Raw genomic sequence first — 24,836 nt, forward strand, 5'->3', positions numbered from 1 at the left:
TCCTTCGCCTCACGTAGAAATACTGCTGTGGTGGTTTCCCCGGCGACGTGACGATGAGGTCACACCCAGCACCACCAGGCGCTCAGCAGCGCCCCCAGCAGGGCCAGCAGCGGCGTCGCCGTGGAGACGGAGTTGCTGGAGTTGCAGAGGTTGCTGCTGCAGCAGCGGTAGCTGAACTTGGCCACGTTGGGAAACATGTGACTGAGACGAGAGTTATCACACTCTGTGTAGCGGATACACTGACGGATCGTCTTCCCCCCTACACACACACACACACACACACAGTCAGTTACTGTTCTACTAACACATTGTTTTTTTGTTTCTTCTTAGTTTTTATTTCTTCTTACGGAAGCGTATAGACCGAATCTCCTTGTTGTTTACATTCTACTTCCTGGTAGAAAACCAGCTGTAATTTGAATGAGATCAATAGTAACGAACCAGAGTTTAGCTATATATCATATTTTTCAGGCCCTATCACCGTTTAGACAAATCTGAAATGATTGAAGAAACATTACTATTTCTGTGTGTGTGTTTTGTTGCTATGTGTTGTATTTATTCAGTTTGGGGGAATCACAGTGTCTAGAAAGCATCAGTGGCTGCAGCTGACAGGGACAGCTAACGGTAGCTAAGCTAACGGTAGCTAAGCTAACGGCGGTAGCTAAGCTACCATCAGGACGTCAGCTGTTAAAACCCTCCCGTTGTGGGACACCACATGAAACTACTCCAGTTAGCTCAGTCATGTTGGAACTCAGATATCCGCTGGAGAAAATATTTTTTCATGGAGCGTTTATTGAGTCACTGAGTTATTAAAGTTAAACAGGTAGCTAACCGTTAGCCCGGCTAATCTATGATAACCATGACTAATTACAAAAATGTGCACACAGAAATAGTAATGTTTGTCCAATCATTGGTTTTATAAACTTTACAAACATCAGATTAGTCTAAACGGTGATATAGTGACATGAAAAAGTAGATAAATATAGTGAAACTCTCGTCCGTCACTATTGTTCTCATGCTGGTTTTCTACCAGGAAGTAGTTGGAAACAACAAGGAGATTCGTCCTATTGCATTCACTTGAATTAAAAAAAATAAATAAAAGGTTTTGGTTTGTTTTTTTGAATAATTTTTTTCTGTTTTTCTGACTAATTATTTTCTGTTTTTCGGGGTAATATTTTTCTGATTTAGCTTCGAGATTTCAAAATCCCGTGAGAAGCTGAAGCTCCTCCACCTGCAAGTAACGTGAGGACTGAGATTACATCAGACTGCTCTGAGTGAGTCTCTCTGAGTCTGAGGAGGAGTTCTGTAACAACAGGTCCTTTCCTTTAAATATAAACCTGAATTTACTGGGAACACAGTGAAAATAAGACTGTATTTTATTTGTGGAGCATATCCATGGATGTATGTTAAGCAATGTAAAAGAAAGCGCCTTTACTCATTGTGTTATGATGAGTAGGACTTTTATTTTGAAGCCGCTCCCTGATGTGACGTGTGCAGCTGGAGCCGTCAGTCTGGAAAATAAAGCAACGGTGGAATCTGAACCAGAGTGGAGTTTGAATAAAAATCCTTAACAATGAATCTCATGGATCTAAGGTGTAATAGATAATGTAATGTAATGTAATAGGTGTAATAGATAATGTAATGTAATGTAATAGGTGTAATAGATAATGTAATGTAATGTAATAGGTGTAAAAGATCTGTGATGAAGTGGAGGCTTCACTGCAGCGGTTCAACGTTACCTGCAGGTAGGAGCTTCTCGTGGGATTTTGAAATCTCGTTAAGTCAGAAAAAAATTAGTCAGAAAAACAGAAATAATGACCCTGAAAAACAAACCACAAAATAAATGACTCAAGTGAATGCAACACGCTTCTACCCAGGGGGCAAAATCCCAGTTTTTTGAAAAACGGACACGGAGCGTTGTAAAAGGTTTGACACCAGAAATGATATCTAGGAACTTGAAGGATTAAAACCTGGGTGGACAACCTGGTCAACTAGCTGCTGGAAAGCTACAGGGGACAAAACCCCTTTCTGGGGTCATTTTGCTGGCGAAATGATGTAAATGCAAATATTTAGGTACTACAATGGCATAAATAGTCATACAACTATAACATTTGGCAGAGAGTATCTTGACACATAGGGGGAGGCATGAAAAAAAGATTCTGGGGTTTGTTGCAACTCAATTTTAAGATATCACCCTCAACATCCCAAAAAAGACCAAAAAAAGTACTGTTCGCCTGACAAATTCTCATGAAAATTATTATTTTTCAGCACTTTATGGAGAATATCTATGCTTAACATGTATATAGAAAACTTCCTTAATTCATAAGCTTCCATTTGAGTCCAAGATAGCCTTTCTATCTCCAAAGCTCCACTTGCTGTGGCCAACGGTCTTCTCTATCTATCTGTTCACTTTGGGGAGACCAGAAATACAATGGTTTCTGATCATGACAGTTAACATGGAGTTTTTCACAATAGGTGTTGCATTGTTTGGAGACAGCCTGTAGCTTTCCAGTAGCTGGTAGAAAGGCTATCTGGGACTCAAATGGAAGCTTATGAATTAAGGAATTTTTCTATATACATGTTAAGCATAGATATTCTCCATAAAGTGCTGAAAAATAATAATTTTCATGAGAATTTGTCAGGCGAACAGTACTTTTTTTGGTCTTTTTTGGGATGTTGAGGGTGATATCTTAAAATTGAGTTGCAACAAACCCCAGAATCTTTTTTTCATGCCTCCCCCTATGTGTCAAGATACTCTCTGCCAAATGTTATAGTTGTATGACTATTTATGCCATTGTAGTACCTAAATATTTGCATTTACATCATTTCGCCAGCAAAATGACCCCAGAAAGGGGTTTTGTCCCCTGTAGCTTTCCAGCAGCTAGTTGACCGGGTTGTCCACCCAGGTTTTAATCCTTCAAGTTCCTAGAGATCATTTCTGCTGTCAAACCTTTTACAACGCTCCGTGTCCGTTTTTTTGCTTTGCCCCCTGGGTAGACTGTATCTTCTATCTCTGGTGTTTGACAGTAGAACATTTTACATCGTGAGACATCTTATGCACATAATAATAAAATTAAAGTACCGTAGAAATGATGTGTAGGGGACATATTGATGCATTTACACAGCAGGAGAGCATTTATACATACAACAGATGGATACGTATTGGTTATTGATCGGTACTGACCTTCCTCGTTCAGAGATATACAGGCGTCTTCGTTGGTGCACTCCTGGACCTTCTCACAGCGGCCGGTGTAGTCGGCGCATTTATAACAGCGAAGACCACACACTGAAGAGGAGGGGGGGGGGGGGGGTTAATATTCATTACTCTTATTCATTATAATACATAACAATAACAATGAGGCGTTCAATGACTCTGTTTTATTCTGAGTTTGTAAAAAGAGTCAAATTCTACTTTTCTCCTCTTCACATTAGACTTTATACTGATCTATTGATCAATCTGATCGATCAATAAACCAACAGTCAGATGAACTGATTGATTAGCGATCAGTTAAAACCCTCCTGTCATCCTTCTGGGGAAAATTGACCCAATCTGTTCCCTTCCTCCATCCTTCCTTCTTTCCTTCCTTCTTTCCACAATCCCTTTTCCCTTCCTTCCTTCATCCCTTCTTTCCCTTCGTCCGTCCTTCTGCTTCCTTCCTTGACCTAATCTGTTCCCTCCCTCCATCTTTCTTTCCTTCCTTCCCTTCATCCTTACTTCTTCCTTCCTTTTTGACCTAATCTGTTCCCTTCCTTCTTTCCTTCTTTCCTTCCTTCCTTTCTCCCTTCCTTCTTTCCACAATCATTTTCCCTTCCTTCCTTCATCCTTAATTCTTCCTTCCTTTTTGATCCGATTGACCCAATCTGTTCCCTCCCTCCTTCTATGTTTCCTATCTTTTTTCCCTTCCTTCTTTCCACAATCCTTTTCCCATCCTTCCTTCCCTTCATCCTTCCTTTCTGACCTAATCTGTTCCCTCCCTCCATCTATCTTTCCTTCTTTTGCCCCTTCCTTCTTTCCACAATCATTTTCCCTTCCTTCCTTCCTTTTTGCCTAATCTGTTCCCTCTCACCATCTTTCTTTCCTTCCTTCCTTCATCCTTACTTCTTCCTTCCTTTTTGATCCAATTGACCCAATCTGTTCCCTCCATCTATCTTTCCTTCCCTTTTCCCTTCCTTCTTTCCACAATCATTTTCCCATCCATCCTTCCTCCCTTCCTTCCCTTTATCCTTATTCCTTCCTTCCCTTCATCCTTACTTCTTCCTTCCTTTTTGTCCCAATCTGTTCCCTTCCTCCATCCTTCCTTCCCTTCTTCCTTCCTTTTTGTCCCAATTTGTTCCCTCCCTCATCCATCTTTCCTTAGTTTTTCCGTTCCTTCTTTCCTCCCTTCCTTCCTTCCTTCCTTCCTTCATCCTTCCTTCCTTCCTTCCTTCCTCCATCCTTCCTTCCATCCTTCCTCCCTCCCTTCCTTCCTTCCTCCACCCTGAGTGTTACTGTAAGGTTAGCTCTGTGGTGCGTTCAGGGACTCACCGGTCTGCAGCAGTCCACAGAGCAGCAGCACCAGTCCCAGTCCCAGCTGCAGCTTCATGTCGTCTCTCAGGCACCTGCAGAGGAACCAGAGCAGAAGGCGTCAGGTCAGGTCCGAGGGTCCGAGGGTTCGATTCCCGTCCGTCCGCTGTGCCACTGCTCCACTGAGCCACGGCTGCAGCACCGTACCGCGAGGCAGACGGCGCCGACTGACTGAGAGCAGCTCTTTGTCCCACGGACCACAAAGACTCTCTGTGTGGACGCACACACAACCTCCTCCTCGTCTACAACAATCAGCTGGACGCCGCCTCAGAGGGGGCGGAGCCTCAGAGTCTCAGAGGGGGCGGGGCCACGGCTGCACTACACTCACCGTGTTACTGCTGTTAAAGGGATAGTTCACCCAAAATTGAAATTTCCCTCATCATCCTCTCCCCCTCATGTGGACTAAGGGCTGGGAGAAGTTTCAGAGTCCTCCGTGGCTTCTCTGAGTTACAGGGGGTCTCGGCGTAGCAGTGCATGTCCATATGACGGTTGCTAATGGATACCAACTGTCTTCGTAACAAAAAGACACACCAAAAAACATCCAGATACCTCCATGCTGCTCGTATGTAATGTCCCTCTGGTATTGAAGCCCCAACATGAGAAATTGTTCCGCCGGTCAGTGCACTGACACAGGAAGAGCAGTGAACTGAGAAACTGGGAGCTTCTGCTACAAACAAGCTTAAAATATAGACTTATTTAATTTTTTTCAGAACAATTTTGCATTTCAGGGCTTCAATACAAGAGGGACATTACATACGAGCAGTATGGAGGTATCTGGATGTTTTTTGGTGTGTCTTTTTGTTACGAAGACAGTTGGTATCCGACATGCACTGCTACGCCGAGACCCCCTGTAACTCAGAGAAGCCACGGAGGACTCTGAAACTTCTCCCAGCCCTTAGTCCACATGAGGGGGAGGAGATCATGAGTGAAATTTCAATTTTGGGTGAACTATCCCTTTAAGACTGTGTGAGCCTGAACTTTTGTTTGTTTATCAGTTGTTGTTCATGTCGTTCATTTATCATCACGGTTCTACTGTCGCTGGCTTCATTCATTCATCGGTTATTCTTATCTGAATCTAGATCCAGATCTTAAAGGGATAGTTCAACGTTTAGTCAAACTGGCCCATTGCCATAATCCCAATAGACCATTTCTATGTTTATAAACATTGATGACGTATGTTGTGGGCGGGGCTTCACTGGTGGCAGAACGTGACAGCTGATCTGGTGTCAACAGTGGAAAGCCGCATCAAGAGCGATCAAATCAGAGGAAGATGGATCATACAGAGGCCTTCTCTGATTATTTTAATGTTTTGTCAACAGAAAACAGGTTGTCATACCTGAGTAGGCTAAGTTAACGATTAGCAACGGAGTGTGTTGTGTGTTACGGACCGACGTAGGCTACTGCCTAGGGACACAAAACGCTGCGTGGGCGATCATCAACAAGTCCATCAACTACGGTATGACAGCAAACTGTAGCCTACTTGTATGGCTGTATATTACAGTTTATTTAACGGATCCATGTCTGTTATTTCTGTATTAGTCAGACCGTTGTTAGGCTATATATCACAGACCGTTGCTAGGGACACCGCTCATGACCCGATGTGTGTAAAAATGAATGAATGAATGTCAAAATAAATGAATAAGAGGGTGAACGTGTACACGTGTTAACGTTTACACTGAATGAAACAGTAAATGTTTAATAAAAATCCCTAAACGATGCACGCAATATCTACATATATTTTATACACTGACTGATAAGAGTATTTTTTCCGTCGAAAAAAGTTGTAAAGGACGGGTCGTCTTATATTCGGGGTCTAGATATTGTAGTCTACATGTGCAAATCAGCGGGTGACACCAAACAACGTCTGCCCAAGCAAGTCAGAGCTTTTCTTTCTCTCACACTCACACACCAGTGACCTAGAGATGCAGCCGCATCTGAGGGGACGCGCGTGTTGCCGCTTCTCCACTACACAGTTCCAGCTCGGCTCTACTCGACTCGGTTTAGGTCCTAGTTTAAATCACAGCTGAGTTCTTTATAGTTCCTCCTCAGCAGTCGTTGTCTCACCCCAATTTCCACCGGGTCCGTCAGCGTGGCGGTCACCGCTGATCACTCCTCTAATCAGCATTTCATCGGTCTCACCGCGGCACGACTCTCTTTTTTCTCTCCTTTCGTCAGCTCCAAACTCACTGTTCTGCACCGCGATTACCAAAATTAAATAAAATTCACCCTCTAATGTGGCTCATCATCACAGCTTAGGGTCGTGCTGCAGCCAAGCAGCTGCTGCTTTTTAAAGTTGAGCTGTATCAGGACCTATGGTCAGGACGTGTATTTGTTGCTTACTTCCGGTATTTTTCTGCCACCAGTACGTCACTGTGACGTCGACGCCGAAGTGGTCTATAGTCATAGCAGTAGGTTCGTTACCTTTAATTATCGGTGCAAGCTGTTTTTAGAACGGCGGAGCAGAGCCGTGAGCTGCTCAGAGCTACGCTACGGAGGCTCATTATGGGATTTCTTGGTTTCCCTCATCAAACTCATCAAATACACAATCCAACAACTCCACAACGCTCTGGTGGACAAGTTGTGAGCTGCACATTCACCACGCTATGAGATAATAACACAACGTTACCACACAGAGTTGTTTTAGAGGGAAATACAGAGACTGATGATGAAAAACTGTCCCTGAAGGCAACGTGCATCAGAGGTTTTGCATGAATTTCCCTCTAAAACAACTCTGTGTGGTAACGTTGTGTTATTATCTCATAGCGTGGTGAATGTAGAGCCCACAACTTGTCCACCAGAGCGTTGTGGAGTTGTTGGATTGTGTATTTGATGAGTTTGATGATGAGGGAAACCAAGAAATCCCATAATGAGCCTCCGTAGCGTAGCTCTGAGCAGCTCACGGCTCTGCTCCGCCGTTCTAAAAACAGCTTGCACCGACAATTAAAGGTAACGAACCTACTGCTATGACTATAGGGATTATGGCAATGGGCCAATTTGACTAAATGTTGAACTATCCCTTTAAACTGAATTAAACTCTGTGTTGTTGGTGTGTTTCCGTCTCAGTGGGCGGAGCCACAGCTCGTTGGTATTTGAGCGGCGCCAGAATCATGAATCACGACCTTTAACTCATCATCAGCGCCTCGATAAACACTGAGACTCCTCTTCCTCCTCCTCCTGTCTGTCTGGACAAACTGTTGTGTTTGTAAAGTCCTACGTCAGTGAACGCAGCAGCAGATTAAACCTAATTATGGGATGTTTGTGTGTTGTATCAGTCCCAGGGTGTGACAGCTGCTGCACAGAGCGACGTCTGTGTGTGTCCAGCTGCAGCGTCCACACACACACACACACACACACACACGCACACACACACACACACACACACACACACACACACACACACGCACGCACGCACACACACACACACACACACAGACACACACACACACAGACACACACACACAACAACGATCATCTCATCATCAGAGCTCGTTAACGTCCTGAAGACAAAGAGACACAGTTCAACAGCCTCCATAGACTGTTCATTATGGGATGGGAGGAGGAGGAGGAGGAGGAGAAAAAGGAGGAGGTAAATATCTAAAGAGTTAGCGAGAACAAATTCTTAGGAGTAATTATGGATGATATGTTAAAGGGATAGTTCAACATTTTGTCAAATTGGCCCATTGCCATAATCCCTATAGTCATAGCAGTAGGTTCGTTACCTTTAATTGTCGGTGCAAGCTGTTTTTAGAACGGTGGAGCAGAGCCGTGAGCTGCTCAGAGCTACGCTACGGAGGCTCATTATGGGATTTCTTGGTTTCCCTCATCAAACTCATCAAATACACAATCCAACAACTCCACAACGCTCTGGTGGACAAGTTGTGAGCTGCACATTCACCACGCTATGAGATAATAACACAACGTTACCACACAGAGTTGTTTTAGAGGGAAATACAGAGACTGATGATGAAAAACTGTCCCTGAAGGCAACGCGCATCAGTGGTTTTACATGAATTTCCCTCTAAAACAACTCTGTGGATGCAAATTAGCAGCTGCTAACTCCGACGCATTTACATCTGTACACCCGTACTGATATGTATTAATGTGTATTGTCCCTTTAAAAAAAACAAAAAACTTTTCTTCTCTTTCTATGGAAAAACAAGGTTTTTTCATAGAAAGAGAAGTGAGACAATCTGAGAGGAAATATGTTATTTAGGCCGAGGAGAGTGAGAACTACAATAAAAGCCTTTTCTATCTCAGTCACTGATCTAGATGATGAGGTTAAAACATCAAGAAACTTGTTGTTGGCTTTTAAAAAAGAAATATGAGACTCTATTCTAGACAATTATAAACTGATTTAAACCCAGAGAAAGAGGTTTAATGTTATTCTGGACTGGCTGTCTGGGGTCTGTTGTATCACATATGTTAAGAAAGAAACATTGTGATGAAGTTCATGTATTCTGGATGGTGATCTGGGCCTGAGCTGATGAGATTTATGCTTCTCCCGTTTTCCCTTTCAGTCATGTTGCTGGTGTTGTGGAACTGAAACTGTGTGTGATGAAGTCTGATTCAATTAACATGTCAGAAATAAAAAAATACATAAATTCAAAGGAAAAGGAGAGGGAGAAGAAGGAGAAGAGGAAGAAGGAGAAGGAGAAAAGGGAGAAGGAGAAGGAGAGGGAGAAGGAGAAAAAGGAGAAGAGGAGGAGGAGGAGAAGGAAGGAGAAGAGGAAGAAGGAGAAGGAGAGGGAGAAGGAGAAAAAGGAGAAGAGGAGGAGGAGAAGGAAGGAGAAGAGGAAGAAGGAGAAAAAGGAGAAGAGGAGGAGAAGGAGAAGAGGAGGAGGAGAAGAAGGAAGGAGAAGAGGAAGAAGGAGAAGGAGAAGGAGAGGGAGAAGGAGAAAAAGGAGAAGAGGAGGAGATGAAGGGAGAAGAGGAAGAAGGAGAAGGAGAGGGAGAAGGAGAAAAAGGAGAAGAGGAGGAGAAGGAGAAGAGGAGGAGGAGAAGAAGGAAGGAGAAGAGGAAGAAGGAGAAGGAGAGGGAGAAGGAGAAAAAGGAGAAGAGGAGGAGATGAAGGGAGAAGAGGAAGAAGGAGAAGGAGAGGGAGAAGGAGAAAAAGGAGAAGAGGAGGAGAAGGAGAAGAGGAGGAGGAGAAGAAGGAAGGAGAAGAGGAAGAAGGAGAAGGAGAGGGAGAAGGAGAAAAAGGAGAAGAGGAGGAGATGAAGGGAGAAGAGGAAGAAGGAGAAGGAGAGGGAGAAGGAGAAAAAGGAGAAGAGGAGGAGAAGGAGAAGAGGAGGAGGAGAAGAAGGAAGGAGAAGGAGAAAAAGGAGAAGAGGAGGAGGAGAAGAAGGAAGGAGAAGAAGAAGAAGGAGAAGGAGAGGGAGAAGAGGAGGAGAAGGAGAAGAGGAGGAGGAGAAGAAGGAAGGAGAAGAGGAAGAAGGAGAAGGAGAGGGAGAAGGAGAAAAAGGAGAAGAGGAGGAGAAGAAGGAAGGAGAAGAGGAAGAAGGAGAAAAAGGAGAAGAAGGAAGGAGAAGAGGAAGAAGGAGAAGGAGAGGGAGAAGGAGAAAAAGGAGAAGAGGAGGAGGAGAAGAAGGAAGGAGAAGAAGGAGAAGGAGAGGGAGAAGGAGAAAAAGGAGAAGAGGAGGAGAAGGAGAAGGAGAAGAGGAGGAGGAGAAGGAAGGAGAAGAGGAAGAAGGAGAGGGAGAAGGAGAAGGAGGAGAGGAAGGAGAAGGAGAGGGAGAAGAAGGAGAAGAGGAAGAAGGAGAGGGAGAAGGAGAAAAAGGAGAAGAGGAGGAGGAGAAGAGGAAGAAGGAGAAGGAGAGGGAGAAGGAGAAAAAGAAGAGGAGGAGAAGAAGGAAGGAGAAGAGGAAGAAGGAGAAGGAGAAAAGGAGAAGAAGGAAGGAGAAGAGAAAGAAGGAGAAGGAGAAGAGGAGAAGAAGGAAGGAGAAGAGGGAGAAGGAGAAGGAGAAAAAGGAGAAGGAGAAGAAGGAAGGAGAAGAAGAAGAAGGAGAAGGAGAGGGAGAAGGAGAAAAAGGAGAAGAGGAGGAGGAGAAGGAAGGAGAAGAGGAAGAAGGAGAGGGAGAAGGAGAAAAAGGAGAAGAGAAGGATAAGGAGAGGGAGAAGAAGGAGAAAAAGGAGCAGAAGAGGAGAAGGAGAAGAGGAGGAGGAGAAGAAGGAAGGAGAAGAGGGAGAAGGAGAAAAAGGAGAAGAGGAGGAGAAGGAGAAGAAGGAAGGAGAAGAGGGAAGGAGAAGAGGAAGAAGGAGAAGGAGAAGGAGAAAAAGGAGAAGAGGAGGAGAAGGAGAAGAGGAGGAGATGAAGGAAGAAGAGGAAGAAGGAGAAGGAGAGGGAGAAGGAGAAAAAGGAGAAGAGGAGGAGGAGGAGGAGAAGAGGGAGAAGGAGAAAAAGGAGAAGAGGAGGAGAAGGAGAAGAGGAGGAGGAGAAGGAAGGAGAAGAGGAAGAAGGAGAAGGAGAGGGAGAAGGAGAAAAAGGAGAAGAGAAGGATAAGGAGAGGGAGAAGAAGGAGAAGAGGAAGAAGGAGAAGGAGAGGGAGAAGGAGAAAAAGGAGAAGAGGAGGAGAAGGAGAAGAGGAGGAGGAGAAGAAGGAAGGAGAAGAGGAAGAAGGAGAAGGAGAAAAAGGAGAAGAGGAGGAGGAGAAGAAGAAGAGGAGGAGGAGGAGGAGGAAGGAGAAGAGGAAGAAGGAGAAGGAGAGGGAGAAGGAGAAAAAGGAGAAGAGAAGGAGAAGGAGAAGAGGAGGAGGAGATGAAGGAAGAAGAGGAAGAAGGAGAAGGAGAAGGAGAGGGAGAAGGAGAAAAAGGAGAAGAGGAAGAAGGAGAAGGAGAGGGAGAAGGAGAAGGAGAAAAGGGAGAAGCGGAGGAGAAGGAGAAAAAGGAGAAGAGGAAGAAGGAGAAGGAGAGGGAGAGGGAGAAGGAGAAAAAGGAGAAGAGAAGGAGAAGGAGAGGAGGAGGAGAAGAAGGAAGGAGAAGAGGAAGAAGGAGAAAAAGGAGAAGAGGAGGAGGAGGAGAAGGAGAAAAAGGAGAAGAGGAAGAAGGAGAAAGAGAGGGAGAGGGAGAAGGAGAAAAAGGAGAAGAGAAGGAGAAGGAGAGGAGGAGGAGAAGAAGGAAGGAGAAGAGGAAGAAGGAGAAGGAGAAGGAGAAAAAGGAGAAGAGGAGGAGAAGGAGAAGAGGAGAAGGAGAAGAGGAGGAGGAGAAGAAGGAAGGAGAAGAGGGAGAAGGAGAAAAAGGAGAAGAGGAGGAGGAGGAGAAGGAGAAAAAGGAGAAGAGGAAGAAGGAGAAAGAGAGGGAGAGGGAGAAGGAGAAAAAGGAGAAGAGAAGGAGAAGGAGAGGAGGAGGAGAAGAAGGAAGGAGAAGAGGAAGAAGGAGAAGGAGAAGGAGAAAAAGGAGAAGAGGAGGAGAAGGAGAAGAGGAGGAGGAGGAGAAGAGGAAGAAGGAGAAGGAGAAAAAGGAGAAGAGGAGGAGAAGGAGAAGAGGAGGAGGAGGAGAAGAGGAAGAAGGAGAAGGAGAAAAAGGAGAAGAGGAGGAGGAGGAGGAGAAGAGGAAGTGTGACTGTGATGTGGATGTTTATGATGATGATGATGATGATGGTGGTGATGATGATGATGATGATGTCAGACTCTTCCTGCCTCTTTGTTTCCGTGTCCGTCCGGACCGGAGATGTTTTTGTTCTGGTCTGCTGCAGGAGGTCTCTGGTCTCCATGGCGACCAGAGACCTCCTCCCAGCCAGGGCCTTCATCTCTCCATCAAAACCCTGGACCGGCTCCTCGTTCAGTCATTCAGCCACGCCGCCGCTGCTGCCAAGCCCCGCCCACTCACCCACAGGCCACGCCCCCCTCTCACACACACACACACACACACACACACACACACCGCCTGCTGCCTAAAAGCCCTATTCACACGGGATCAGTTTTCCCTGGTGACCTCTGGTAATTTGTATATATTGTAGATATTATGTGCGAATGTTGTGACCGGTATGTCTGAATTAATGGAGGTATAGTTATTATGTGCGAATGTTTATGGCTGGTTCGTGTGCAATAATAAGTCAGGGTGCGGTTGTGCAATACCTGCAGTGCTTGAGTGAGACCGGCATGAACGCACCCACAGAGAAAAAAAAAAAAAAAAAAAAGATGTACCGTATCCATAGCACGACGTGTAGGAGCGGCGATTGGCTGCTCCTCCTGCTCCCTCTACCTGACTGGTGGAGAATCGTCGGGCGCGGTGGATTTTGGCAAATACGATTACAGGCTGTAGGTGGAGCCAGAGGAGTTGGATTTTGTCCTAAATTACTCATTTAATGTCTGACCATCAGAATATAGTGACAATTCCAGCAAATATGACTGAATAATTGTTACCAACTGAAGCTTTAATCCGATGCGCTATGCTATGCAATACACCTGGCACTTTAAACTGAAAGCACTTTAGGGCACCGTGCAATACAACTTGGTACCCATGTACTCCTGCACTTTAGCACCTGTCACTTTGGCCCAGCACTTTGCACTTTGCACTTTATTTCCCAAACTGTCCAGGTTCCACTACTGGCCTGATTATCTGACCTGTTTTTTACCTTGTTGTCTACTTCATCATGTCGTGTATATAACTGTGTTCCCCTGTTACTGTATTGTATTTATGTTCTGGGACTCCGGATGGAAATTAGCATCGATGCTATAATCCGGCACATTTACATGTTTCTTATATGTACATTGATGTGCGCTGTCCCAGTCAAATAAACAAATAAAGTAAAGTAAAGTAAAGTAAAGTAATTAGTAATAATTGTGGAGGACGTCTGTGATCTTAATCCCGTGTGAATTCACCATGTCAGTAATTTGTAAAGTGAAAATTCGCCGGTTGAAACCATAGCTACTGTACGGGTTGAAACATGACGGCTGCGGTGGAAATTATGAGCGGCATTTTCGAAGGCGTTTTAGGTGCAAACACACGGGCTGGTATCGGTGCTGGAGACACATTTAAATAAACAGCTCAGATCCATAAAAAGAGCAAAATGTAGGAGGATATTGAGATGGACGACGGCGGCTTTCGACAGGATTAATACAAATGCCATGACGGCTCGTTATTTTGACAACAACTGCACTGTTGTGAAGTCACATTTTATTTCCATTTGCTTGGCACATGGATGTGACAGCAGCAGATGTTACCACGTGCAGCTTTGACGTCATATCGGAGCCTTAATGTCAGGAAATTAGAGTAAAATAGAGACTTCACTGATCCCGTGTGAATGCACCACAAGAAACACAGACGTGGGGGGGATTTACAAATCACCAGACGTCCCCAGGTAAAACTGATCCTGTGCGAATAGGGCTTAAGACTGTTTTCGAAACCGCATCCTACCGTACTGCCTACTATACACATACGTGTTAGTATGTACTGTATACTGCATAGTGAATGTAGGATTCAGTCTGCTACTTCAGCAGACCGACACCGTTCACACCGCAGTAACTGTATACAAGTTTCCCAGAATGCATTTCTCAGCAACCGGTAGCGGTAGCTGTAAAACAGGCGAAAAGCTGTTTTATTTCCCGCTCTAGTGATGTTATTATGTAACTTTATTTAAGTTTTAATATGTTTTAATGTGAGAAAGTAACTGTTTAGATCCCAAATCTACGGCCAGTTGATCCAAACGACGGCTGGTTAGAAGTTTGCTCTGATGTTTTTCAGAGAAGTGAAGCTCTGCAGCGACCGGGACATCACAGAGACAGCAGCCGGTCTGCAGAGCTGCTCGGCCGGCCAACCTCCGTCCTCATCCCGGGGGAGAAAACCATCGCTAATTAACTTACCCACAGGTTTTTAGAGGTTTACCACCGGCTGGTTAAATTATTTCTAGGAGATAAATGTTGGTCTCAGTGATGAAATCTAACAGCTGTATCAGTAGCATTAGTTAGTCTGAATGTAAAGTGAAGCTTCCTGTGTGTATTGGACAGAAGAGCAGCGCTGCCTCGGGGCTCTGGAGCCTACGGACACAAACCACCACATTTACATCAAGAAATACATGTTTTACTATCAACACATCAGTCTGCAGTAAGTTTTATTTTATTAAACTATAGGTACTACGCAGCGAAGATACTTCACTACCGTCTTTGGTTACGGTTAGACGTCAGGGGAGCATTGCATTGTGGGATACAGTACACAATGTAGACTGGTCAGATACTGGAGTAGAGTTGTCACGATACCAAAATGAGTAACCACGGTACTATACCAGACAAAGTATCACGGTTCCGGGTAATATCACGATACTGCAACCTTTTTTTTATTATTATTATTTTTATGAACTGCAATGTATTTGTACAAGTTATAAATACTTATTAATTAGGCTACTTATAATGTTGTTTGGTGCATGATAAACATAATACTGGTGGAGTAGGAATTAGACTGAAACAAATATTTTTAAATAAGCAATAAAAAACAAATAAATGAAGTTAGAATTTATATGGTTGAAAATAAATAACCATTCAGTCTCTTGCACATTAATTTATGTTTAACAAATATAAATAATCAACTTAGGATAAAAACAAATCCACTGTCTTTTAAAAAAATCTATTTGACAATAATGCTTCTTCTCCAACATAATAAATCATACAGGACAGAATACAATGAACAGGAACTGATTCCCTGTGAAAACTATATTTTGATGCATTTTCTAGGTGCTTTATACTTGCACATCCTTTAACTCTTTATTCCTCAGCCTGTACACGGAGCATATAGCCTGATATTAGCCAATGAGAAAATAAACACAGCTAAATTCATTAAGTGCCCCTGACGACGACGCTGCGGCAGACTCACTGCTTGCGCCCGGTGCTTCTGCCGTGGTCAGTGTGTTGTCTCGTGTTTGTGAAGCCGTGTGCGCGTCTGGGCGAGACAGAACTTTAGCTCGTTGTTTGTTTTGTAGCGAGTTTCTGTCGAAGCGGCCGGAGCTGTCTCAGCTGTCTTCATGGAGTCCGTTCTTGCCGGCATGAACCACGAACAGCCAATCAGATAACAGACGGGCGGACCCAGCGTGCGGAAACAGCCTATCATATCCCCGGACATCACCAGTAACAGGCAAACAGCCAATCATTCAGCAGCTGTGTAGTTGGGTTGCAGTGGGTGCATGTGGGTTTTGTTTACAAGGGAGTAGCATGCAGGGAGAAGCCGGGAGGAGAGGAGAGGCGGCCGCTATGCAGCGGAAACTGGCACCGTAGTAGTAATCCACGGTAGTACCGTCGTGTAGAATTTCTAGTATAGTAGGAACCGTTACGCTTTGGCACCGCGGGGCACCGTGGCTACCGTGGGTATCGTGCAACTCTATACTGGAGATATTTCCCGAATCAGTACGACATCCAGGAATACACCGGGAAGGAAATACAGCACTTGTACTTTTACTCAAGTACAAGTGTGAAGCAACAATAACACACGTCTACATCACATCACACGATGTTGCGCAAACTGTGAGTCATCTTCTCCTTTGTCTGTTAAGCCCCCCCCCCCCCCGCTCTGAGCTGACCAATCAGAGCCCAGTGTGTTTGGACCAGATCTCACTTCCTGTTTTACAACACACAGATGTGTGTGTGTGTTCAGAGGCAAAGAGAGATTACATCAGTGTGTGTGTGTGTGTGTGTGTGTGTGTTCAAACCTCAACTATTTAAATTCCAAAAGCTAAATAAAGATAAAGCACACGACCCAGGACTCTGAATGAATAAACACCTACGGTCTTTTCCCCTTTCTTTCTGCATCGTTCAGTTTTACCGTTTTTATTCCGTCTATTCACATTTTTTCTATTTCTATTTATTTATGTGTTTTACTTATGTATTTTCTTCTCAGTGGCTGTATGAGGCCTCCAGAGGTTTCAGAGACTCCAGTTGTTTCAGAGACCTAAGTTTAGTTTTAGTTTTAGGAGTAGGTTCGTTACCTTTGGCGAATTTGCCAAAATGTTGAAATATCCCTTTAATAAGAGACGTCATCTCATCAACAGCGTTAACGCTGAATTAATGAGTCAGAAAAAGATTAGGAACATTTCTTTTAGATCCATTCCCAATGTAAATATTTAGTATTGTTTTGTAAATCATTGTCAAAATACGGTTGAATATACAATCCAATCGGCGTTCCTTTCAGGGATTGGTCATTTAATTCCTATGGACTTGGAAGTGACATCATATTCCCATGGTAACTCAGCTTCGGGTTCATGTTTTTATGTGTATTTCTGTATGTGGTTGTTGGGTCTGGCGGCATTGTGCCCAAGCCAAGCCATCTATCTATCTATCTATCTATCTATCTATCTATCTATCTATCTATCTATCTATCTACCTACCTACCTACCTACCTACCTACCTACCTACCTACCTACCTACCTACTACCTACCTACCTACCTACCTACCTACCTACCTACCTACCTACCTACCTACCTACCTACCTACCTACCTACCTACCTACCTACCTACCTACCTACCTACCTACCTACCTACCTACCTACCTACCTACCTACCTACCTACCTACCTACCTAGTACCTACCTACCTACCTACCTACCTCCTACCTACCTACCTACCTACCTACCTACCTACCTACCTACCTACCTACCTACCTACCTACCTACCTACCTACCTACCTACCTACCTACCTACCTACCTACCTACCTACCTACCTACCTACCTACCTACCTACCTACCTACCTACCTACCTACCTACCTACCTACCTACCTACCTTAACTACCTACCTACCTACCTACCTACCTACCTACCTACCTACCTACCTACCTACCTACCTACCTACCTACCTACCTACCTACCTACCTACCTACCTACCTACCTACCTGACAAGCACCCAGAGTTCAGACCAGCAGGCAGAGCCGCAGTTTAAGACGCCCCTCTGCTGGGTCCCTCTTGTTGTCACCCACCCAGCCTATAGAAACTGTGTCTGCCTCGAGGCTGTCTAAGCCTAAACCCCAATCTAGAGGAGTTGTTTATAGCAACTTAGTTAAAATCAAAACCACTGCTCCAGCAAGCCAAACTAATAGAACTATTAAATGTGGTTTGCTCAACATTCGTTCTCTCCCATCCAAGTCTCTCCTAGTGAATGACTTAATTACAAGTCACCATATTGACATATTAACACTAACTGAGACCTGGTTGCAGCAAGATGAATATGTTAGTTTGAATGAATCTACCCCTCCTAGTTACATTAACTGTCATGTGCCTCGTAACACAGGCCGAGGAGGAGGAGTGGCTGCTATTTATCAGTCAAATCTGATTATCAACCCTAGACATAATAGTTCATATAATACATTTGAAAGCCTTACTGTCAGCCTCTCTCACCCAGACTGGAAAGCAGAAAAACCACTCTTACTTGCTGTAGTGTATCGTCCTCCTGCACCTTATTCTGAGTTTCTAGAAGAATTCCCTGACTTTCTGTCAAATTTAGCAATGAGCTCAGACAAAGTCATTATAGTAGGTGACTTTAACATTCATGTGGACGTCGATGATGATTGTCTGGCTACTGCCTTCAAGTCACTTTTGGATTCAGTCGGCTTCTCTCAGAGGGTAAACAAACCCACTCACACTTTTAATCATATCCTTGACTTAGTACTTACTTATGGAATAGAAGCTGACCATGTCACAGTTCTTCCTCAGAACCCCGTCTTGTCTGACCATTCTTTAATAACATTTGAATTTACTTTAACAAATTATATCCTACCTGGGAAAAAATCCCGCTACAGTAGATGTCTATCTGACACTGCTGTTTCTAGATTTAAAGAGCTTATTCCAGCAGAGCTTGCTGCCACATCCTGTAACCATATTATGGGCAGTGATGCTGACTTCACCACATTCTGTAACCATACTATGGGCAGTTATGCTGGTTTCACCCCCACACAGGTGGACTATCTTGTGGATAGCACTGCAGCAGCACTCCTTGGAACACTTGATGCTGTAGCTCCCCTCAAAAAGAAAGTTATCAATCAGAAAAGAATAGCTCCCTGGTACAGCCCAAACTTGCGCGCTTTGAAACAGAAGACCAGACAGCTGGAAAGGAAAACACATTCCAGCCAACATGAGGAAGACCGTCAAGCCTGGAAGGATAGTTTATTAATATATAAAAAAGAACTCCGTAATGCTAGAAGCAATTACTATTCATCTCTAATAGAAAAGAATAAGAACAACCCCAGGTTCCTTTTCAACACTGTGGCCAGGCTGACCAAGAACCATAGTGTTGTTGAGCCATCCATCCCTCCAACTCTCAGCAGCAACAACTTCCTAACTTTCTTTACCGAAAAGATAGTTAATATTAGAACAAAAATTGCTAGTAATGGCCCACAGATTACGATACCCATAGAAGCACCTCCCAGACTTGGTACACACTTGGACAGCTTCTCTCCCATCGACCTGTCAGACTTAACTTCTGCAATTACTTCTTCCAAGTCAGCCACATGTTTGCTGGATCCAGTTCCGACAAGACTACTTAAGGATGTCTTCCCCTTAATTAACATTTCTTTTCTGAACCAAATCAATCTTTCCTTAGCCACAGGCTACGTGCCACAGGCCTTCAAGGTGGCTGTCATTAACCCTTTACTTAAAAAACCTTCTCTTGACCCAGATGTCCTTGCCAACTATCGGCCTATATCCAACCTTCCTTACATCTCTAAGATCCTTGAGAAGATTGTCCTGGAGCAGCTACATGAACATCTGCACAGCAACGAGCTCTTTGAAGCTTTCCAATCTGGATTCAGAGAACACCATAGCACTGAAACAGCACTTGTCAAAGTCTCTAATGATCTTCTTATAGCTTCAGACAGAGGTCTCGTCTCTGTTCTTGTACTTTTGGACCTCAGTGCTGCATTCGACACCATCGACCACAGCATCCTGCTGCAGAGACTAGATCATGAAATAGGGATTAAAGGAACTGCCCTAAAATGGTTTAAGTCATACTTATCTGACAGGTTTCAATTTGTTAATGTTAATAACGACCACTCAGAGTATAGCAGAGTTACGTATGGTGTACCGCAGGGTTCAGTCTTAGGGCCAATCCTCTTCATTCTTTACATGCTCCCATTAGGTGGCATCATCCGGAAGCACTCAATCAATTTTCACTGTTATGCTGATGATACGCAACTCTACTTGTCCATGGAGCCAGATGACAGAAGCCGCCTCATCAATCTGCAAGACTGTCTGAAAGACATTAGATCCTGGATGTCCTCTAACTTCTTGCTACTGAATTCAGATAAAACTGAGGTTATTGTGTTTGGACCTAAACATCTCAGGGACACGTTCTCCAATCAGATCGCTACTCTAGATGGCATCACCCTGACCCCGAGTACAACCGCGAGGAACCTTGGAGTCATTTTTGACCAGGACCTTTCCTTTAACTCCCACATAAAGCACGTGACTAGGACCGCCTTCTTCCATCTGCGCAGTATCACTAAGATTAGGAATATCCTCTCCCAGAGTGATGCTGAGAAACTAGTACATGCATTTATCACTTCTAGGCTAGACTACTGCAACTCTCTCCTGTCAGGATGTCCGAAAAACTCTCTAAAGAGTCTCCAGCTGGTCCAGAATGCCGCAGCAAGGGTTTTGACAGGAGTTAGGAAGAGAGAGCACATCTCTCCCACCTTAGCTTCTCTCCACTGGCTTCCTGTGGGATTTAGAATAGACTTCAAAATCCTTCTGCTGACTTATAAGGCTCTTAATGATAAAGCTCCAACCTATCTGAAAGAACTAATCATTCCTTACTGTCCAACCAGAGCACTCCGCTCCCAGAACGCAGGTCTGTTAGTGACTCCCAGTATCTCTAAAAACAGACTGGGAGGTAGAGCCTTCAGTTACCGGGCTCCTTTACTGTGGAACCAGCTCTCTCCATGGGTCAAAGAGGCAGACACTCTAACTACATTTAAGTCTAGACTTAAGACCTTCCTTTATGACAGGGCTTTTAGTTAGGGCTGGTTCAGGTAGCTCTGAACCATTTTATAGCTACGCTGCTATAGGCTTAGACTGCTGGGGACACATCTGGTTACACAGAGCCCTCTCCTCCTCTTCTCTTCTCTTCTCTTCTCTTCTCTTCTCTTCTCTCCTCCCCTCCCCTCCCCTCTCCTCTCCTCTCTTCTCCTCAGTATATTTTTTGAACTGTCATTTTCTGTTGTACTTTGTAGTTTGGCCTTGGTGTCTCGCACTCTCTCTGTGTTTCCACAGATCCACCGGAGCTCCATCTCTCTGCACCAGCCACCGCCTGCATCGCCCCCCCCTCCCTCCCCTTCCCCTGCTGTTAGACCGGCCTCCCCTTCCTTCCCATGGACCAGTCTGCCACCCAGCCCTCCCATCGAGCTGGCCAGCTCTCCCTGCCCCCCCCCCACCCCCCCCTCACCAGAGACTGCCTTCACCAACTCCTGCTAACATTTCCATATTTCGCACATTCTGTGACAAACTGTAAACTGTTTTCTTGTCTGTAACAACATCTATTGCACGTCTGTCCGTCCTGGGTGAGGGATCCCTCCTCTGTTGCTCACCCTGAGGTTTCTCCGACTTTTCCCTGTTAAAAGGGTTTTCCATGGAGTTTTTCCTCAGTGGATGTGAGGGTCTAAGGACAGAGGATGTTGTTACGATGCCATGTAAAGCCCTTTGAGACAAACTGTTTGTAAAAACGGGCTATACAAATAAAATTGCCTTGCCTTGCCTTGCCTACCTACCTACCTACCTACCTACCTACCTACCTACCTACCTACCTACCTACCTATCTATCTATCTATCTATCTATCTATCTATCTATCTATCTATCTATCTATCTATCTATCTATCTATCTATCTATCTATCTATATGTGGTTTCCAGGAGATTTTATGATCTACAATCTACACCCAGAAATGTAACTTCATAAACTCTTTCTAAGGCTTATGTTGTCAATTGTCAATTTTAGGGGGTATAAAAGGGTTCATTTTATATTTTTTCCAAATAACATAATCGTTGTTTTACTCAAATTCAGTGACAAAGCCACATTAAACCACCTTTTAAATCCTATTAATTTCTGCTGTGATTGGCTCCTATTGATACTGTAGTATTAATGACATATGTAAAGTATCATGTATAATGAAATGTGTCTTGGAACAATCCCAGCAGGTTGCCATCCCTTACAGCTCTGGTCTGAGTGAGTCACTAACGGGTTAACAAGTGGTTTTTACCTGAGCTGTGACGTCACCTGCCCAACCACCGAAACACTATAACACCGAAACACTGAAACACTGAAACACTGAAACACAGAAACACGGCCCTGCTTTGTGGCATTCCAAAGGGAAACGGAACAGTACATGCAAAGTATCTGTGACTCAAATAATAAGAAAGCTCAATTGTTTGTTTGATGGTACATTACAGTAATAATAACCAGGGCCGTTGTCTAGGGGAGAAAGGTGATGATAACTCTAGGGGCCCAGCGCCCAGTGGGGCCCATAAAAAACCCCAGTAGTCTAATCTTTGTATGACTGATTTATTCTGCGTAAGACCCTGACTAATACTCATAGTACACTGTAAAAACTCAACATCTTTCCAAGAATATTTGTCTTATTTCTTGTCCAAATGTCTCATTTCTAGTCAAAACTAATCTCTTTCCACTTAAAATAAGACTCATCACCTAAAAATTAACTTGTTTTTAGATCATTTTCACTTAAATTCACAATAAATAGAAAAATCTGCCAGTGAAAGTAAGTTTTTTGTGCTTGGAATAAGGAAGAAAAACTTGCTCCACTATCAGATTTTTTCTACTTATTCCAAGTGAAAATATGCTTGAAAGAAGTAAAAAGTGTCTAAAAACAAGCTGCTTTTAATATGATGAGTCTTATTTTAAGTAGAATGAGATTTATTTTGACTAGAAATAAGACAAATATTCTTGCTAAGATACTTGAGTTTTTGCAGTGTAATGCTGCATTAGCATCAAAACAAAGAAGGCTAAATAAAAAACGATAATACATACGTAGTTAGGGGGAGAGGCCCACTTTAGTATTCTTTAAGGGGGCCCAGAATTCCTAGCAACGGCCCTGATGATAACTGCCTTTGTATTGAATATATTCCTGTCAATACAGATTTATTGAAAAAATAAAAGGTTAATAATAATAAACCAAGAAAAAAAGAAAAAAAACCCCCACCAAAACACGCATGTAGAAACTCTCAGGAAGAGGGCGAGGCACACTTTGGTAACTGTCCAGGTTGTGTATTTCTCCACCACAGTCGCCGCCATATTGGACCTAACATCCCCTCCTCTCTCCCACATACACTAACCAGCAGGTGGACACACACACATCCAAAATACATTTCGTTATACATGTCATTAATACTACAGTATCAATAGGAGGCAGGTTACCATCCCTTACTCAGCTCTGTCACCTGGTCTGAGCGAATCACTAAAGGGTTAACAAGTGGTTTTTACCTGGAGCTCAACACCGAAACACCGAAACACACATTTAGAAACAACAACCGTACTGTACGCAGGGCCGTTGCTAGGAATTCTGGGCCCCCTTAAAGAATACTAAAGTGGGCCCCTCCCCCTAACTTTTCCTTTTTTTTCTTAGACTACGTATGTATTATCGTTTTTTATTTAGCCTTCTTTGTTTTGATGCTAATGCAGCATTACACTGCAAAACTCAAGTATCTTAGCAAGAATATTTGTCTTATTTCTAGTCAAAATGTCATTTCTAGTCAAAACAAATCTCATTCTACTTAAAATAAGACTCATCATATTAAAAGTAGCTTGTTTTTAGACACTTTTTACTTCTTTCAAGCTGATTTTCACTTGGAATAAGTAGAAAAATCTGATAGTGGAGCAAGTTTTTCTTCCTTATAACAAGCACAAAAAACTTACTTTCACTGGGAGATTTTTCTATTTATTGTGAATTTAAGTGAAAATGATCTAAAAACAAGTTAATTTTTAGGTAATGAGTCTTATTTTAAGTGGAAAGAGATTAGTTTTGACTAGAAATGAGACATTTGGACAAGAAATAAGACAAATATTCTTGGAAAGATGTTGAGTTTTTACAGTGTACTATGAGTATTAGTCAGGGTCTTACACAGAATAAATCAGTCATACAAAGATTAGACTACTGGGGTTTTTTATGGGCCCCACTGGGCGCTGGGCCCCTAGAGTTATCATCACCTTTCTCCCCTACACAACGACCCTGACTGTACGTGCATTATTTCAAAAAGGAAATGTCAGTACTCAGTGTCGTATCAAACTGGAAACCTGATCTGGAAAAACACATGGTCCCTCCCCTACAAATATTTAATTACAAACTAAATCAAATAAGTATCCCTCAAACTCATCCATCGTATCTATCCCTCCAATCTATTTATACAAAGATATAAAAAAAGTCATTAGTGAACTCTGCTCCTTCTGGAAACAGGCTCCAGAAGTCAATTTAATATTATTCTTATCTTAGCCAAAGCTCAAATCCACAACCGGAAATTCACTAATCCAACTCTTTGTATTCACTGTTTCCAGAAGGAAATCAAACAATAGGCTACATCAAAATAAATAGTCAATCTGAGAATAAGAAAGCCATAAAGACCCTAATATTATTTTCATGTTTTTTAAATGATTTTATTTGTCTAACCTGAAATGTATCTTATTTTTCCTCTTGTACTCTATAATGTTAGCCTATGTAACTTTAATTTGCTGATTTCACCCTATTTCCCTCGCCCCACATATTCTAATGTCAGACTTTATTTGTCTATTACAATAATAATAAAAAAAAAAACACGCATGTAGAAACTCTCAGAAGAGGGCGAGGCGCGTGTTGTCAGATGACACACACTTTGGTAACTGTCCAGGTTGTGTATTTCTCCACAGTCGCCGCCATATTTGGACCGAACTTCCCTCCTCCCCCCTCTATCCCATACACAACACACAATAACCAGCAGGTGGACAGTCACATACACATCTATAGGCTACGTCTTTACGTCATATCTATACGTCTGTGCGTCAACTGCGTCACTTTCAGTTTACAGCTTTACAGAAAAAAAAACGTCTAAACGTTGAATAAAAACAACGGTCAGAGTGAAAATATATCAGTTAATAAACCACACACACACACACACACACACACACACACACACACACACACACACACACACACACACACACACACACACACACACACACACACACACACACACACAGAGAGAGAGCTTACCTTCGGTTGTCTTGTCAGTAACGGGGTGTGTAGTGGTGTGTGTCTGTCCGCTGTTGCGTTGCGTTGTGTTGTGTTGCTGCTCTGTGTGGTGTTTTGTTTTTAACCAGCTCAGCTCAG

The 24,836-nt window shown here is 43.4% G+C and overlaps 1 protein-coding gene across 2 annotated transcripts; it reads right to left on the reverse strand.

Moving 5' to 3' along the window:
* On the reverse strand, nt 1-24,836 carry LOC146986647 (CD59 glycoprotein-like). Of its 2 annotated transcripts, XM_085780657.1 has the most exons (4): nt 24,720-24,836; nt 4,523-4,596; nt 3,182-3,283; nt 2-259 (listed from the first exon to the last, which is right to left on the reverse strand). In XM_085780657.1, exons 2-4 carry the CDS (start codon nt 4,578-4,580, stop codon nt 60-62), a joined length of 360 nt encoding a protein of 119 aa, XP_085636783.1. In that variant the 5' UTR covers nt 4,581-4,596; nt 24,720-24,836; the 3' UTR covers nt 2-59. The 2 variants fall into 2 exon arrangements, with proteins under 2 accessions (XP_085636784.1, XP_085636783.1); XM_085780658.1 differs by lacking the exon at nt 24,720-24,836 and having other exon boundaries at nt 1-259; nt 4,523-4,645.

This window comes from Trachurus japonicus, chromosome 6 (assembly GCF_045865225.1).
Source record: "Trachurus japonicus isolate A0001 chromosome 6, Traja_1.0".
NCBI classification, from domain to species: domain Eukaryota; kingdom Metazoa; phylum Chordata; class Actinopteri; order Carangiformes; family Carangidae; genus Trachurus; species Trachurus japonicus.